At 43.7% G+C, this 19,017-nt stretch overlaps 1 protein-coding gene across 1 annotated transcript in view; it reads left to right on the forward strand.

The window, feature by feature from the left end:
- LOC113083895 (uncharacterized) overlaps positions 1–19,017 on the forward strand; it is a 63,860-nt gene that overhangs the window by 5,452 nt on the left and 39,391 nt on the right. The window contains exons 2-6 of the mRNA XM_026254719.1: positions 2,230–2,559; positions 2,684–3,007; positions 8,245–8,370; positions 11,345–11,665; positions 12,330–12,623. Coding sequence (XP_026110504.1) covers positions 2,230–2,559; positions 2,684–3,007; positions 8,245–8,370; positions 11,345–11,665; positions 12,330–12,623 — 1,395 coding nt within the window. The remainder of the gene's footprint in view (positions 1–2,229; positions 2,560–2,683; positions 3,008–8,244; positions 8,371–11,344; positions 11,666–12,329; positions 12,624–19,017) is intronic.

The following is a 19,017-nucleotide window of genomic DNA, read 5'->3' on the forward strand; positions in this document are numbered from 1 at the left end:
AGTCAGTTCCAGTAGTCCCGGAGGGCAGCTCAGCAGCCCCTGAGGGCGGTCACGAACCCACTCCCGAGTCAGTTCCAGTAGTCCCGGAGGGCAGCTCAGCAGTCCATGAGGGCGGTCAAGAATCCACTCCCGAGTCAGTTCCAGTAGCCCCGGAGGGCAGCTCAGCAGCCCCTGAGGGCGGTCACGAACCCACTCCCGAGTCAGTTCCAGTTGTCCCGGAGGGCAGCTCAGCAGTCCATGAGGGCGGTCACGAACCCACTCCCGAGTCAGTTCCAGTAGCCCCGGAGGGCAGTCCAGACCCAAGTCCAGAGCCCATTCCTGCAACCCCAGGGGGCCCTCAAGAATCAGTCCCTGAGTCCATTCCTGCAGCCCCAGAGGGCAGTTCGTCCACCCGCCAGGCCACTCAAAGGTCAGTCTCTGAGCCCGTTCCTGCCGCCCCAGGGGGCAGTTTATCAGCTTCTGAGTCTCTTCCTGTGGCCCAGGAGGGCATTTCAACAGTCCCCACAAACTTTCCACAGTCGCCTTTGGAGCCCGGTCCAGAGAACCCTAATCTCTTTAAAGCCATTCCAGAATCCCTTGCTAGTCATGTCTTGCCAACCAAGAATACCCGGCAATCCACCCTGAATACCCATTCCAGTTGGCAACCCTTGCCTGTGAGAGGTGTTCCTGTAGGGAGAGGTGCCACCAGCCATGACCCCACCTTTGCAGAGTCGGATAGACCGGGTTTGCCCAAGCCGGCAGCACCCTGGCCTAACCATTCCCCTGGAACCTTTTCCACCCCTCCCAGCCCACCCCCTGTTTTCCCTGATAGGCCTGGATTTCCAAGGTTTTCATCCCACCCACCCCCCCAGTCAGTACCATCTTGGCCCCCTACCATGCCTGTGCCCCCTTTCACTCCTCCACCTAGGGTGGACGCCTGGAGGCGTCCTTTGGAGGGGGGGGGGTACTGTCAGGATCCTGCCCTGACAGTCTTGTCTGTACTGTCTTTGTTCAATGTGTCTTTGCTTATTTTGTGCCTGAGCACATGGTTGTGTCTCTTGTGTCTACCACGTGCTCCTCTTGTCCCACCTCCTTGTTTTCCCTGGTCACGCCCTCTTGTTTAGTCCCCATTAGTCAGAGTGTTGTCACCTGTTTCTCATGTCTCTGTATGCTCTTATTGTGATCATTTCCCTCCTGTGTTTGCCGGTTCGTTTTGTGTGTGAGTTAGTGTCTGCTTAGCGTGCTAGCTTTTCTAAACTAATAGCGGTTTTCCCTTGTCAGTTTAAGTCTGGTATTTCTTAGTTTAAGTTTATCTTGTCACTGTTTATTCTAGTCTAGTTTAAGTGTTTCTTTTTGTTTGGATCTCACTTTTAATTTGACTTAAGTTTGACTTGTTCTTTAAAGTGTTTATTTTCCCCTTTTGAGTTATTTTCTTGGTTAGTCTTCCAGTTATTTCTAGAACTTTGATTTGCATTTGTTTCTTTACCTTTTTAGTTTACTTTGGTTATTTCCCTAGTTAATCTGGTTTCTAGGTCATAGCACCCTTGTCTGATTTTTGCCCTTGTATTATTATTATTATTATTATTATTATAGTTGTTGTTGTTGTTCTCATGTTGTCTTAAGTCTTGTCTAGTGTCTTGTGAGTTCTGTCTGTTCCTGTCTTGCCCGCTGCCTTCTCCCTGGCTACTGGGTCTCCCCGCCTGGAGGTCTGACGTGTGTGGCTGTACCGCTATAGTCAAGTGCCCTTGGTTCCTGGTGTTGTGGTCTGGTCCCTTGCACAGCCTCTACAGTCCTGCACTCGGTTGTCACCCAGAGCCCCCCTCGGCGGTCATCCCCCCCCAACTGCCTGCTCCACTGTCTACCCATCTACCCAATCCTTCTGTCTGGACTGTTCAAGCCACTCCCTCCTATCGTGCTTTGTCTTTTGTCAATAAACATTTCTTGTTCACTCTGCATCTGGGTCCTCTCCCTCAGTAACCCTGACAATAATAGGACCCCTTTAAAAATCCTTTATACGTTGATGATCACTTATTTAACATCACAACTCACATAACGTTGAATACTCTGAGAAGAATATATGGATGCTTCCGCTTTGCCATCGCTGTAGAACATTGTTTTGTACTCTTTTAAACCAGTTAAACAAGTTATTTCAACAAACTGATTTGTTTTACTCAAATGTTTCCAGTTGAGTCTGTTCACTGAGGTTACTAAACTAATCTAGATCTATAATAATTCATTTATGTTCTAAAGGTGTTTGTAATGCAGAAACTGAAGAGACAATGTCAGTGATGGAAGGAGATTCTGTAATTCTACACACCAATCTTTCTGAAATACTGAACGATGATACTATACTCTGGGGATTTGGACCTAAAGAATCAGTCATATCTACAATAACTAGAAAGAATGACTTGACCTCATTCTTTGTCACCGAAGAAGTGACATTCGCAGGCAGATTACAGGTGGACCAACAAACTGGCTCTCTCACCATCAGAAACACCAGGAAGATACACTCGGGACAATATAAACTAACAATCTCTAGCAAGAAGACCACATCCAGGAGATTTCATGTGAATATCTTTGGTGAGTATCGCAAGGTTATCTCTTTAATTTAATGAAGTGATCTTGTTTCAGGTTTCATGATATCACAAAGTATGATTTGTACAGTACAAAATATCTTTATAAATCAGTTATGTTTCTTTTCCAGATGTGGTTGAAGAGACAGATGGAGTGAAGTCAGTGTCAGTGAATGAAGGGGAATCTGTGATTCTACAGAATGATGCTGCTGAATTACAGAAAGATGATCTGGTCATATGGAGGTTTGGAGATAAAGGCATCCTCCTAGCTAAAATCGATGTAGAAACTAACAATCACTCATTAAATGATGCTGATGAACGATTCAGAAACAGACTAAAACTAGATAAAACTGGATCTCTGACCATCACAAACGCCAGAACCGAACACGCTGGACTGTATGAAGTACAGATCAGAGGCCGCGGGAGCTCAAAGCAGTTCCTTGTTTCTGTCAGGGGTGAGTTTCAGATTAAATTAAATGTAGCGGACACTGTCCGAATGATGGACAAAACTTTACTGATGATTTGAAGTTGTATTACTTGTCCATTTAGTCTAGAAATCACAGAGCTGAATGAAGTGATACAAAAATGTACATGAACATTATTAGACATATTCAGCGATTTTCAAAAATTCTTGTTTTAACTAACAGTATACAAATACGCAAAACTTATGCCTTTTCTTGGTGTGCTGAATTAACTTATAAACAGTCCTTTCGTGCAGGAGTTCTGTTAAGCCGTCATGAAGTGTTCGCTCTCCGTACCATTTCTCATTACTTTGTCTGAGCACTGAAAGCAGATTCTGATTCAAAATAAAACTCCTCCATAAAGAACGGAAATAATCCAATCATTAGACAATTTTAAACATACAAAATATATCAAAGGTAACACAAAACAAACAGAGAACTTAAAGATAACTCTTATTAAAGTTTGTAACACCCACAAAATTATCAATGTTTCTCAAACATTACATTATTTTCCACTTAAAACATTTGTGTGCATGTAAAGTGCAACTAAGTCATTTAGAAGATGCATTTACTCCACTTCCAACAACAAGACCAACTTCTGAGCTGGCCTTTCTACTATTGAGATTGTATGAATCTGTTCTCCTTTCTTGTTTAGTCTTTTGTCACCAAGTGCTAGTGTGGCCTTTCTTACCAGTCCATCTGGGCTCAGAACAGTCTCTATAATCCTTCCTAATTTCCATTCACTCCTTGGTAATGTTTCATTGTTTCATCGGAGAGCAGATCATCCTAGCCTGTCCCTTGGTGACACATTTCTTGCAGAATTCTCTTGCCATTGAGAACATATGGAGCTACAAAGCCTAAAGGATCATATATGGAGGCAACAGTTGACAGTATATGCCACGGCGTGAGATCTTTTGTATCAAAGTTTACAGCCGTGGCATATACTGTCAACTGTTGCCTCCATATATGATCCTTGCTGCTATATTATGTCTTCTGAACCTTACAATTACTCCTGTTAGATTGTTTTAGATTGTTTTTCTTGTCTGGTCATGTTAACAAATGTTAATTGAGACTTGTACCTTTTACATTTTGCGGAGCAGTCAAAAACAACCTCTGGCTTCTTTGGATGGTAGATGACATGATGTGGTATGTACCACTTTTCAGCATTGGTTGCATCATCATCCACTGCTTCTACGTCACCTCTGTCAATGATGTAATTTATGTAAGTAACATAGTCCTTCTTGTATTTCTCATTTTTACAGAATTTTTTGTTCAAATTATTAAGTCTGACAACTGCAAGTTCTCTGTTGTCAGGCAAGTATGGTTCCTGCTTAAATGGAAGAGGCATTTCAGACATTTTAAGGCATTTTTCTTTATTCCTTCTTCGACTTTGTCTCGGAACATGATATCCTCTTGAGAGACTGTCTTGTCATCTGTTGTGACACATCCTTAAAGTCCGATTCGAGTGTGCAAACTGCATTCACAGGTTTCAAAACTGGTAGTAAAGACTGGAGGAAGACTGATATGTACTGATGAATTTGAACCTCTTCAAAGGTTCGAAAATCAGATACTCTTTTACTCTTAATGATCACACTATCATGTCTCCTATCATGGTGGTTAGCTTGAGTGTCACTGGAGTTTCACTGGGTGACTGGCCTCTTGCAGTGCATTACTGATTTATTCGTCAGTGAAAGTAGTGTCACTCTGTGTGTCTAGCAAAGCATACACAAGCTGTTCATTGGAATGATTTTTAACTGACGACACCAATACAGGTACGATCATAGATGTAATGACTGACTGACCTTCACTTGTGATATTAAGTGACATGGCATTAGTAGTTTCACTTTCAAGTGCATGCACATTGCTAACATGGGCAATGGTTGTTCTCTATTTCTGTGCTTGTCATAGCTTTAATCATGAAGACATGTGGGATGTCTATTCTGATTCCAATGTTTCACTGAAGCACGCGGCTTGTAAACGCACATACAGAAAACAAAGGAGTGAGACTGTTGTTTTTAATTAATTATTTTTTTTTTACTGTTTGCTTCATGCTCAGAGGAATGAGACATAATTCACCGCTAGAAGATGCACTGAGGATTACCACAGGATTTCCTCAGAAAAAAAGAATGAAGCACTTTATTCAGCAGAGATCATAGAATCACATGGCATTGCACGGTGATCCACAGTCCTTGGGAACAGCAGAACAAGAACACAGGTTAGCGTAACACTGAGGTGAGTATATGCTACGTCTGACTTGAAGGCGCTGGGAGACAACTGCCAGGATCTTTCCTGTTGGAGGCTTGACAGGGAACTGAGGTGCGGGTGAGTGTATTTATAGTGCTCTTGATTGGATCCGTGATACGTGGCAGTTGTGGCTGGTTAATTATCAGGTGACTGGGAGCGCTGATGATTGGTAGGGCCTGGGCTTGCCAGATCCCTGAAACTACAACCCCCCCCACACACACACCATTCCCCCGCCCCCCCCGGGTCCGCGCCAGCGGACCTAACTCTCCGACGTCGTGGGGGTCTACCTCTGGGTCGTGGAGTGGGCTTTTTGAGATTCTGGTTATGAAAGTCTGTGAGTAGGTTGGGGTCTAGGATATCTTGACGTGGTACCCAACATCTCTCCTCTGGTCCATAGTCCTCCCAGTCTACCAGGTATTCCAGTCGCCCACCACAATGTCGGGAGTCGAGTATCTCTCGTACTGTGTAGATAGGATTGGCATCAATGGGTGGCAACGGGGGTTCGGCATCAGGGACTTGGTCTGGAGCGTGATGGGACTTAAGCAAGGACACATGAAAGGTGGGGTGTATCCTATATTGTGCAGGTAATCGGAAACGGTACATGACAGGGTTAACTTGGTGTTCTATGGGGAATGGTCCAATATACTTAGGGCTGAGCTTTTTTACAGGGTTGTCTTCGAATAATATCTCGGGTAGAGAGCCATACTAGTTGACCAGGTTGGTACGTGGGATTTGCTCTTCTATGGAGATCAGCAAAGCGTTGCTGCCGGTTCACTGTCTGTTGGAGATGCTGGTGAGCCTGGTCCCAAACCCTCTCACTATTCTGGAACCAGGTGTTGACTGCTACGACTTCTGAAGGTTCACCTGACCAGGGGAAGAGTGGGGGTTGATAGCCTAAAATACATTGAAAGAGAGTGAGGTTAGTGGATGATTGACAGAGTCAGTTTTGTGCATACTCAGTCCAGATGAGGTAACGGTTCCATAGGTTCTGGTTCTGGTGGCAGAATGTCATTAGGAAGATACTGATGTCTTGGATTTTGCATTCTGTTTGTCCGTTGGCCTGGGGATGATAACCAGAAGTGAGACTGACAGTGACATTTAATAGAGAAAAGAAGGCCTTCCATACCCTCAAAATAAATTGTGTTCCCCGATCAGAGACGATGTCTTCTGGGATCCCAAAGTTCCGTAACACGTGTTCGAACAATAACTCGGCATTCTCAAATGCTGTGGGAAGAGCTCGTAAAGGGATTAGTTTGCATGCCTTGGAAAATATGTCAATGGCCACTAGAATACATGTCTTGTCATCAGAAACTGGGAGATCCGTGACAAAATCTACACCAATGTGAGACCATGGGCGATGGGGAATAGGTAAGGGTACCAGATTCCCTGTGGGTAGATGTCATGGGACCTTGGTTATAGCACACAGCACACATACTCTGATGAATTCCTGCACTTCCTCCTGCATGCCTGGCCACCAATATTTGCACTGCAAAGAAGCAAGAGTTTTTGTTACCCCTGGGTGGCCTGTCCCCACTGAGGAATATACCTGGGAAATCAGAGCCTTGCAATGATCCTCGGGTACAAACATCCTTCCTGGTGGGCATGCGGGTGGCATGGGTTGCTGTTGAGCTTGTTCTATGAGCAATTCGTCTGAATAGGATTTACAAAAAACTTTTTGGGTAAGATAGGCTCTGGTTCCTCTGAATTTTCCTCCAGGGTGTACAGTCGAGACAGGGTATCCGTTCGGGTGTTCTTGTATCCAGGGCAATAAGCGATCTGAAAATGAAACCGAGTGAAGAAAAGAGCCCTCCTGGCCTGGCAAGGGTTAAGTTTCTTGGCTTCCTTTAGATATTGCAGGTTTTTGTGATCGGTCAGCACAAGAAACGGTTGCTGGGCCCCTTCCAGCCAGTGTCTCCATTCTTCCAGTGACAACTTTACTGCGAGGAGTTCTCGGTTGCCGATGTCATAGTTCCTCTCTGCAGGGGACAACTTTTTTGAGAAGAAGGCACAAGGAATGGGTTTAGTAGCGTTTTCAGAATTCAGAGAATTGCGCCGACACGCCTGTGATGGAGGCGTCCACTTCAACTATACATTTTTTTTCAGGATCTGGGTGTTGTAACAAGGGGGCTGTGGTAAACACCTGTTTCAGCATCTGAAAAGCCTGCTCCGCCTCGGGTGTCCAGTTGAGTATCTTGGGTTTTCCATTTAAGAGAGAGGTAAGTGGGGCAGTAATCATGCTATACTGGTTAATAAATCTGCGGTAGAAATTTGTGAACCCAAAAACCTTTGTAGTTCCTTGATGGTCTTTGGAGTAGGCCATGATGTAATGGCTTGGGTCTTCTAGTTGTCCATCTTTACCCCCTCTATGTTTATAGTGTAGCCGAGGAACTCAATGGCTTGTTGATGGAAGAAACACTTTTCAGATTTTACAAATAAAGAAAAGTCTCTGAATCGTTGGGAGTATTTTGGCCACATGGCACTGGTGATCCTTTTCATTCGAGGAATATATAAGAATGTATACTAGAGCAAACTGGTTCAGGTACTCACGTATTTGTAGCACAAATTGTTTGTCTTTTCGAGTGGAATTTTTCCCAAACCAAGAGTGTCTCCCATAATCTCAAATGCAGTAGATTCACTGGGAAAAAGGTGGATAATTTGTAAGCACCGGAGAGGTGCTTCTTTTGCTTTTAAATTTGCGATCACACACACTGTATATAGAGTGGTTAGTACTGAGCGCACATTTTCCAAGATAATATATTTGTCAATGACGCCATGGTCTTGTCAGTCAGATGACATCAGAAGGTAATGTGATCGGTGTATGAACACAGTTTAACACCAGTAACACAGATGACCAAAGCAAGCCTAAGGTCCACTATAAGCTAATGTGGAAAGTAACATATTGTATGTGTGTATAGCCTACTGTACACCTGTCAGTCCTGAATCATGAACAATATTTTGTCCTCTAATAATTTACTGTCTCTTTTTAGCTGATTTGGGTTTGTCTTCAGCTGCCATAGCTGGGATATTTGTTGCTGTTCTGCTGGTGGCTGGACTTTTAGCTCCTGTTGTGATTTACTATCGCCACATGATCTCTGAAGTAAAAAATCAAGAGGGTAAGTATTACAGTGATATTTCTGCTTAGAACCTTTTGTTTTCATTTTATATACTGTACATCTTCCCTTCCCCTGTCCTGTAGGGACAATTCAAACATCATTTATAATGGTTTTACCACCATCATTGCTTCGAACTCAATAAAAAAACACAATAACGAAATGTCAATTAGATTTTAAATAAATGATGATGTACTACATCAGGTGTTTGTTTCAGACGTCCATCTATTCGATATGCTTTAGCACCTCCCAAATTTAAAAAAAGACTGGGTTTAAGGCAGGGGACACAAATAATACAGCTAAAATTGTTCTTGTAATGCCGCATCACAACACGATAAATTCCTGACAGTAAATGGATTCACTGTACTATTTCTGACAAAGTCAAGTTTTTTGCAATGGCTAAATCAAGCTGTTGTGGTCATGCCACAGGTCACTTCATTCGATGTTTAAGTGAATAAAAACAGCCTTCCTTACTGGAGTTCCACAACTATTAACTTTGTTCTCTCTCATCGGATGTATAGGGTTTATGCTTCAAAAAAGGAAAAGTTATGTGCCTGGGGAACCTTGTAACAATGATTCCTGGTATCCTGAGAGGATAGGCAATGGAATTAAATGTATTAAATTTCCTATACCCAAACAAAACAGAGCAAAATGTCCCGATACATTCACCCCCAATCCCAATGAAGACAAAAACATCTGTTTTTCTGTTTCTGCTTTATTGGAAAGCAGAACATGCAGTAAATGTTATCTTGTCCTTTAGCAAAGTATCTCTGGTTAAAACTAGCTAACTTTAAAGTTAGTGAGTCCATTCAAACCTAAATAGTGGACTAATTACTAACAATAAAATTAATCCACTGTATAGAGTGGAGGTGGGCAGCTGTTGACCTCAACTGGGGATATCGTCAGATGGGGGAGGAATATTCGAGGATCTCCTCAATGTCATCTGTTGAGGAAGAAGAGGCCGAGGGCTTGGAAGTGGACACGTCCATCACCCAAGCTGAAGTCATAGAGGTAGTTAAAAAGCTTCTCGGTGGCAAGGCACCAGGGGTGGATGAGATTCACCCTGAGTACCCCAGGTCCCTGTGGGGCTGTTGGCTGACACGTCTCTGCAGCATCGCGTGGTGGTCGGGGACAGTGCCTCTGGAATGGCAGACCAGGGTGGTGGTCCCTCTTTTCAAGAAAGGGGACCGGAGGGTGTGTTCCAACTACAGGGGGATCACACTCCTCAGCCTTCCTGGGAAAGTCTATGCCAGGGTACTGGAGAAAAGAATTCGGCCAATAGTCGAACCTTGGATTCAGGAGGAACAATGCGGTTTTCGTCCCGGTCTTGGAACACTGGACCAGCTTTATACCCTCATCAGAGTGCTGGAGGATTCATGGGAGTTTGCCCAACGAAACCACATGTGTTTTGTGGATTTGGAGAAGGCATTTGACCGTGTCCCTCATGGCCTCCTATGGGGGGTGCTCCAGGAGTATGGGCCCTCTGTTAAGGGCTGTCTGGTCCCTGTATGACTGGAGCAGGAGCTTGGTTCACATTGCCGGCAGTGAGTCAGGCTTGTTCGCTGTACATGTTAGTCTCCAGCAGGGCTGCCCTTTTTCATCATCCGGTTTATTATTTTTATGGACAGGATTTCTAGGCACAGCCAAAGGCCGGTAGGTGTCCGGTTTGGGAACCACATGACTTCGTCTCTGCTTTTTGTAGATGATGTTGTCATGTTGGCTTCATCGGGCCAGGACCTTCAGCATGCACTGGAATGGCTTGCAGCTGGGATGAGAATCTGCACCTCCAAGTACAAGGCCATGGTTATCAGCTGGAAAGTGGTGGATGATAGGAGATAGAGATAGGGTGAGGACCTCGGCCACTCTGGAAGAGCTCTGAGTAGAACCGCTGCTCCTCCACATCAAAAGGAGTCAGCTGAGGTGGCTCGAGGATCTATTCCGCATGCCTCCTGGACGCCTTCCTGGGGAGGTGTTCCAAGCACGTCCCACTGGGAGGAGGCCCTGGGGAAGACCGAGGACACGCTGGAGGGACTATGTCTCTTGGCTGGCCTGGGAACGCCTCGGTATCCAACCGGAAGAGCTGGAGGAAGTGTCTAGGGAGAGGGAAGTCTGGGCATCTCTGCTTAGACTGCTTGCCCCCGCAGAAGAAGATGGATGGATGGAATAAAATTTATAAAATAAATTAATGAAGATATAGTGCAATATCCAAAAATTACAACGGTGTCAATTTACTCACTCTCATGGTCCAAAAGAGTATATGTAATACATTTTATAAAATAAAATTTTTATTTCTTAAGCTACTTTTTGTAATGTCTGTTTGATGCTTTACACAAAAATGACATTTAGTTATCTTTTGGGAGTAATTTTGATTACAAGCCAAATTTGATGTGCGAATAATTTGTGAGTATTTAGATTAATTAATTGCCACATCACATAATTCATTAAATTAAAAATTGAAATGCACAAACCCATGTGTCACAAGCTCAGGAAGAAACTCATCGTAGTCTCTACCAGCTATTCGTTCATGATAACAGAAGGTATTCTCACCTTATTCCAGAAGTATCTGATCCCATGTGGAGTTGTACAGCTGCAGCTCACCTTCAGTCATAAATGCTGGGGTTGGGGGTGGGGGGGTCTGAACTAGCTGATGCATGAAATCAGCACCTTGATGTAGAGCTTGATTGGCACAAAGTATTTTATATATTTTGAAAATATAAAAAAACCCATGTTAAATGTTTAAATACTAAATACATTTTATTTTTCCAAAGGCCTTGAGATACAAAATAGTATATTGTGCTTCAAATACGTATTTTAAATACAGGTATCTGAAATACTGCTCATCCCTGCTAACAATGTCCTAAAACGTGCTAGAAAAATACAGTGTGTTAAAAAATGTCAGAAACATGCCAAAATATGCACTTTATAAAGTTAAGCTCTGAACACATTTCTGTCCTGTTTCTGTATGTGTCTGTAACAGCTGAGATAGTGTCCGAGATGGAAGGAAGAACTGTCGCACTACTGACCGGTACTAAACTACAGAACGGTGAAGAGATCAAGTGGTGGTTCGGAGATGACCACAATCCCATAACCCAAATCAGTGGATGGACCATTACAGATGATGATATAAATTGTGATGTTACTGATGAGAGATTCAGAAGCAAAGTGCAGCTGGGTGGTAGGACTGGAGATCTCATTATCAGTTATATCAGGACCATTCACTCTGGAGTCTACAGAGTACAGATCTCCGGCAAAACCAGAAAAACCAAATACAAGAAGAAATTCTTTGTTACTGTCAATGGTGAGTAGATCAATAATCATGCACTGTGTGAACGGTTTAAATTATCTGATCACAAATTCCCAGTGTAACATAATGTTACTTTTAGATTTCAGTGTTATTCATTGCTAAAATAAAAATGTAAGATATAAAGTCGTAACGTTACCAGAATAAATACATTTTGATGTACGTTCCAAAAAATTCAAAAGAATTTTGTCCACACCACAACTATAATGATAACCACACAAAATTATGTAATTGGAATAACTTTCACAATATTTTTTTTCAGCTGATGAGCGATAAAAAATATTGTCAGCCAATCACAGTCTATTCTGCTTTGAAGAGCTTGAGCACTTAAAGCTCAAAATGACAAACTGCAGCGTGTGCTTATAATAAACAGAACGATATTGTGCTTTTGTGTGGATGCTAATATAGTTATTTTTATAGTTATTGTTATTAGTGTGAATGAGCCTAAAAGAAGTAATATTACAGAAGAGAAGTAGAAATATTTTGAGAGAAATCACACTATTACAAGAAAAGTTGTGAAGGTGAATCATAGGTAATTTAGATTTCAGATGACCTGAAACTATGAACATTGAGTGTAGAAAAAAAATGCTGAATATGCTAGTCGAATTAATTCACACTTTATTTATGTATTTGTGTTTCTGTGTGTTGCTTTGACATCAAGTAATGAAAGTGCCAGTGATGGTTGGAAAATCTGTCACTCTAAAGACTGATATTGAAATAAAGGAAGGAGATCTGATACTGTGGACCTTTGGAGTTAAAAACGGTCTCATTGTTAAAGCTGAATCAGGAAAAACTACTATTAGTGAGAGCTTCAGAGGCAGACTGGAGCTAAATGAACTGCTGATCAATGGATCTCTGACTATCACAAACATCACAGATGCAGACTTTGAACATTTTCAACTACAGGTCCTCAACAGCAAACGGAACAGATTCAGGAGATTCAATGTGATCAAAGGTGAGTAGAACAACATTTATTCTAATTAATACACATTTAAAGGGGGGGTGAAATGCTCGTTTTCACTCAATAACCTGTTAATCTTGAGTACCTATAGAGTAGTACTGCATCCTTCATAACTCCAAAAAGTATTTAGTTTTATTATATTCATAAGAGAAAGATAGTCTGTACCGATTTTTCCCGGAAAAACACGAGCGGCTGGAGGCGTGACGTGTGGGCGGATCTAAAGAATCACGAGCGCCAGTAGGCTTTTGCGTTGAGAGCATGTGGAAGCTGTGACATTACCGTGAGGAAAAAAACATTATCCAAAACAAACCATGGCTAACAGTCAGATTCAGCCGTTTATTTATGATCCAGAATCAGATCCCGAGGCTGAAACTGAACGAGAGCAGCAGCAGCAACGACTCGCTCCGAGCGGGGCTCGAACCCGGGTCTCTGGCATGGGAGGCGGACGCACTAACAAGGAGGCAGAGATATTTGAAGCAGTTTTACTCACCGCCTGTGGTTCCAACACGATCGTGACCCTTTTTCCTTGGGATTGCATCATCCTTAAGAAATAAACGATAAGCAAATCCGTCGTCAAACTGGGCCTTGTTTGTAAAACAAGCATCTTCGAAATGCAGGGAACAAACACAAACACTTGCAGAACTCCGTTGATGCTCTGTAAAAATAAACTCCATCCACTGGTCCCTTAATGCTGTTTCTCTTTTGGTAATCTGTGCAGGGTTGTCTTGCCCTGGCAACCAAAAACACACTTCTTTTGTGACATTTCGCTCTCGCTCTGATCAGTGAAGTCTGTTGTTCTCTCAGTGCTCTTCTATACGGGAGCGTGCGCTCTTCCGGCAGAAGTGCCTCAGGACCCATATAAGGAAATCCCACTCCATCTAACGTCACACAGAGACATTACTCGAAAAAAACTTTCCGAAGCTTGTGACAAACCGGAAGAGGTATTTTTGGAACAGAAATACTCCTTCAAACGTACAACTTAATTTTTGAAACTTTGTCCATGTTTAGCATGGGAATCCAACTCTTTAACAGTGTAAAAAACTCAGTATGCATGAAATAGCATTTCACCCCCCCTTTAAACAACAGTTCTGATCATCCACTTGTATGTGCTTGTTCATCCCAGATTATATGCGTAATGCTATCATAGTTCTATAAGGGTGTGACTTTGTGCTGGTACCTTGGCTAGTTTAGGCCTGTCATGGATAAATAAATATGACACTATGGGGTTCACGTCATGTATTTTGTGCAGTCACGTTATTTTACGTGTAAATGTGTGCCAAGCATGCTTACCACAGGACTGATGCCATCTAGATGAAAACAACAACTTTTTAGAATGCCACAAACACAGCGCAGGTCATGTGACAAGAACCATCCAATCAGCTTCACCCTTCCGTAACAACACCGAAAGTTCAGATGAAGGAACAGCTGATCATAGCTGGAATAACCAGAGCTGTACGATTTGTAAAGTGCCTAGTATTTCGACACCAACTGAAGAAACAAGCAATGAATGGAGATGCATAAGTATGTGAATATGTATCTGCCAACTGTAGTTTACTGTATATTTTCATTATCCAAACAGTCATTACCTTACAGCTAGCCAAAATACTTTCTTTGCAACTGATATTCACCTGTAGACAGATATGTTCAGAGTCTAGCTACTTATCTTAGCGACTTTAGCCGATATTAATGGAGACAGTGCAAGGTTGCTTAGTTCACACGCTCACTACATGGACTCCTGCACTACATCCACTGTTGCACTTCACCCTGGACTACAGTTCCCATCACCTATTGCACTAATTGCACACACAGCTGAAGGCACTGATCACACACACACTGCTGCACACGCTGATTGCACACAGATGTACCCACCACACACTCACCATATAAACACGGACTCAGACAACTTCAGGATGCCGAGTATTGTATACGCTTATCGCTAGTTAGCTGATAGCTACCCTACAGAGCCTGCTTTTGAATTTAAGTTTAGACTAAGTCCTGCCTTGCCTGTTTCCCTGTGTTCTCTTCTTTGCCTGCTTGCCTTGGATTACCTCTCTTGTTTAGCCCTGTTTGGATACTGTTTGCCCCTGCCTGGACCTTGCTTGGACCTGGATTTCCCCTCTTGTCTCACCCTACTGGATTACATTTGCCGTGGACTGACCCTGGCTTTATTCTCTGACTGCTCTAGCCTTTCCTTGTACACGCCTGTTCCATCACCAGATCTATGCCTGTTTCTGACCATGTCTTGTCAATAAAAGCTTTGCGTATGGATGCGTATGGATTCGCACATCTCCAGTCTGGTTTGCCCCGTTACAGAAATCTCTGCCAAACAAGGATCCAGCAACTTCACAGACGGACATTGGCCAGGCCTGGACACAGCAAGAATATTGTTAGCCCTCAAACAGGGTACACGATCACTGGAAGGCTATATCCAGGAGTTTCTGGCCATTCCTCATTATTTGGATGTGCCGGTTTGTGTATTGATAGACTTTTTTCATGATGGACTAAACAAACCTCTGAAGTCACAATTAATCAGTGAGGGTCACCGCTCATCTTTCGGCCAGTTCATGGACTGTGCTTTGGCTTTGTGCTTTTGGCTCAGCGTTCACTGTGGGTGTTGTGGAGGCACATGACCCTGGACTTATTTACGGAATGGCTGAACCTGATGGCAAAATGGCAGCAGATCTGCAGTGATCTTCACGAGTCAAGTCACTGTTGAATTTCCTCTCGTCACCCCTCAGCTGTTCTGCCAGAGTTAGGTCAAGTCATTGCTTATCTTCATTAGCTAAGTCAAGTCACAGCTGATCATCAGGGGTCAAGTCAAGTCGATCTTCCTGAGTCCTGTCAAGTCACGATTGAGCAACCAGAGTCACGTTACTTCACATCTGATCATTCAGAGCCATGTTACCTCACATCTGTTCGCTCAGAGTCCTTCCACTTCCTGCCTGTTGCACCCAGATCTTCAAGGTCAGTCTTTCCATAACCCAGTCTGGTATCTAGTGTGAGGGATGCACCGCTGGTGTCTGCACCCAGAGCTGATATCCCCAAACCCACTCACTCCAACCGTCCTATTCGTGACCTGTTTGGAGCACTCGCTACAGCTTCTCCAATGGTGGCGGCAACTGCTTCAGAATCTCCCAAAGCAACAGGGCTCGCTTCAGATCATTGTATGGTGGTGGCGCCCAGCAATACACTTTCAGTCCATCCTGTCATGGTCAAGCGGACCGGCACTGAACTCTGTATCTTATGTGCTTTCAGCTCCTTTCAACCAGCACTGTCCTCAGCCAAGGCCCCTGTTGGAACGACTCCCCCGGATGAGCACTGCAGCGAGACACTCTTGTGTTCCTCCTACCCTCTTTCACAGACACCTGGTGATTGTTGTCTCTGTCTGGGACCTGATCAAGGCTTTCTCAATGGCAACTTGCTATGTTGCCATCACAATCTGCGGACTGAGGCACCTAGATTTGAACTCTTATACACACACACACACACACACACACACACACATATATATATATATATATATAGATATGCATTAACCCCAGCATCTCCCCATCCCTTGCCTTTGCAGCGGTACACCAGTCTGACAAGCGTGTCTGTGACCAGTGCCGAGAATGGCTGCAGGACCAGATGGCTGCTTGCCTGTGCTGGGTAACCTCCACCCCCATTCCCCTCCCCTGTTGCAAGTCGTGTGTTTTTTGTAAAGTGTTCCCTGTTCTCCTCACAGGAGCATGGTCTGGGGGTTATTTTTTTTATCCTCCCCTCTCCTCATGTTATGCTGTATTTCTTCAATTCCCTGTCTTCCTGTCCTGTCCACCCCCTTGTCATATTGTATGTATGGAGAGGTTGATGGATAATTTCATGGTACCTGTGTCCAGTGACAATAAAAGCTACTACTTCTACTACTACTACTACTACTGCTACGGAGGCTGCCTGTGAAACTTTGTCCTGTCCTGTCACTGCTATGGAGGCTGTCCATGAACTCTTGTTCTGTCCTGTCATGGCTGTGGAGGCCATCTATGAACTCTCTGTGTTTCTTGCCTTGGTCTCTGAGACCAAGAATGCACTGCCTGTGTTGTCTGTCTCTGCTTCCTCTAGGCCCAAGTTTCTGCCATGGGTCCTGGCCCCATCTGCTCCACCCAGGTGGACTCCAGTTCTGCCTGCGTCATCCAGGTGGGCTCCAGTGCTCTCTGCTCCAGCCTGGTGGGCTCCAGTTCTGTCTGCTCTGCGCTGGTGGGCTACAATTCTGCCTGCTCCACCCTGGTGGGATCCAGTTCTGCCTGCTCCACCCTGGTGGGCTCCAGTTCTGCCTGCTCCACCCTGGTGGGCTCCAGTTCTGCCTGCTCCACCCTGGTGGGCTCCAGTTCTGTCTGCTCCGCCCTGGTAGGCTCCAGTTCTGACTGCTCCAGCCTGGTGGGCTCCAGTTCTGTCTGCTCTGCGCTGGTGGACTACAATTCCATCTGTTCCACTCTGGTGGGCTTCTGTCCGGTCTGCTCAGCTTTGGTGGTCCTCAGCTACACTTGTACTGACAGCTATGCTCTGGCTCCCTGCTCCGCCGATCCTGCCTCAGTCCCTGTTCTCTCCACTTCCACGTGGACCTGGCCCTCCATCCCTCCCCCTGTTCTGCCTCTGGGGGGGGGGGGTCTATGTCACAAATCTGGTACATGAACTTCCATTCATTCATCACCAGAGGTTACCCGTTCACTACATGGACTCCTGCACTACACCCACTGTTGCACTTCAACCTGGACTACAGTTCCCATCACCCATTGCACACACAGCTGAAGGCACTGATCACACACACACTGCTGCACACGCTGATTGCACACAGCTGTACCCACCACACACTCACCATATAAACACATACTCAGACACCTTCAGGCTGCCGAGTATTGTATGCGCTTATCGTTAGTTAGCTGATAGCTACCCTACATTACAGCAAGCTCCTGAGCCCACATTTTCCACACATTTTAATGTCACATGTGAACGGTGATGGCAAGTCCCTATTGTAAGTCATTCTTCAAATAATTTACTCAAAGGATTCGTTCAAAATGGCTTATTCAGTTAGAAAGGAAGCAAGTAACAGTCTTTATGAACTGATCATTGAATCATTGACTCACTTGATTAATTCAATTTATGAATGAAACAACACAGTGGTGCTCTGAGATGCACAAAGGTCTGCCTCTGGCTTTATTTGACCAGAAATATATATAAATATATATTGTATAAATTTATATTATAAATGTAACGTAACTTCTTATCTGTTGTGTTAAACTCAATATCACATTCACAGGAAATGTCACTTGCTTGTGTGATATTACAGAACTGTTTTGTATCTTATTAATATAAAAACCAAAACCCATACCAGGGGCGTAAATTTCATCTAACAGTCGTGTGGCACAATAAACATAAAAATTCTCAAGAGCAATTTCTGGGGACAAATAATCCAGCTAAAATTCATGAGTTAAAGTTTAAAATTTTTATTTGTCACATACACAATTATATAGAGCATATATAACCAAGAGTGAAATTTTAGTCAGGTCCACTCCATGCGTGGACACTGCAATTATTAAAGAATACAACACATATCAAAATATACATAAATATAGCTATGAAAGAATGAAATAAAAGTAAACAAAATATGAAATTAAAGTACACTGTAGTCTTAAATATTAAGATACACAGTGATGTACAAGAGGCTAATGTGCAAACAGATTGACACTTTTAGTATGTCAATGTGAGATAGTGAATGATGAATATCTTACTGATAAAGTGAATATTAAGTGGAGACATGAAGATGTTAAGAGGCTGATTTTGAAATTAGAAGTCTGATGGCCTGGGGGAAGAAACTCCTCCTGAGTCTCTCGGTTTTTGCCATCAGGCTAAAGAAGCACTTACCAGATGGCAGCAAAGTGAAAAGATGGTTACTGGGGTGGGTGGAGTCCTTGATGATATTAACAGATCTGCTTTTGCAGCGTTTGAGGTAGATGTACTGTAGAAAGGGGAGAGCAGACCCAGAGATGCGCTCAGCTATGTGCACAACAGCTGGAAACCGGGCTACATTAGACAACGTCAAGCTGTTGTAGTCGCGCCATGACAGCGCTCGTGTTCCTTGTAGACATTACTATCTGTCACAGTATTGCCAAGTCCACGCCGCGACCCCAGTAATGTGTATATCAACCCCTGAAACTCAATTTTTACCATAGTTTTGCGTAGCAATTGGGCAGGTTTTCGTTGTGAACACTTGGCAACCCTTTCTATCAAGCAGGTAACATTATTATTACTAACATAATGGACTCATCGAAAAATACATTTGAATCATGTATTAAAGATAAAATAATCACTTCATCCGTTGAATAAAATAGCCGACAACCTTATTACTGGACTCCCA

The sequence above is a fragment of the Carassius auratus genome, unplaced genomic scaffold (genome assembly GCF_003368295.1).
Source record: "Carassius auratus strain Wakin unplaced genomic scaffold, ASM336829v1 scaf_tig00039398, whole genome shotgun sequence".
In the NCBI taxonomy this organism is placed as follows: domain Eukaryota; kingdom Metazoa; phylum Chordata; class Actinopteri; order Cypriniformes; family Cyprinidae; genus Carassius; species Carassius auratus.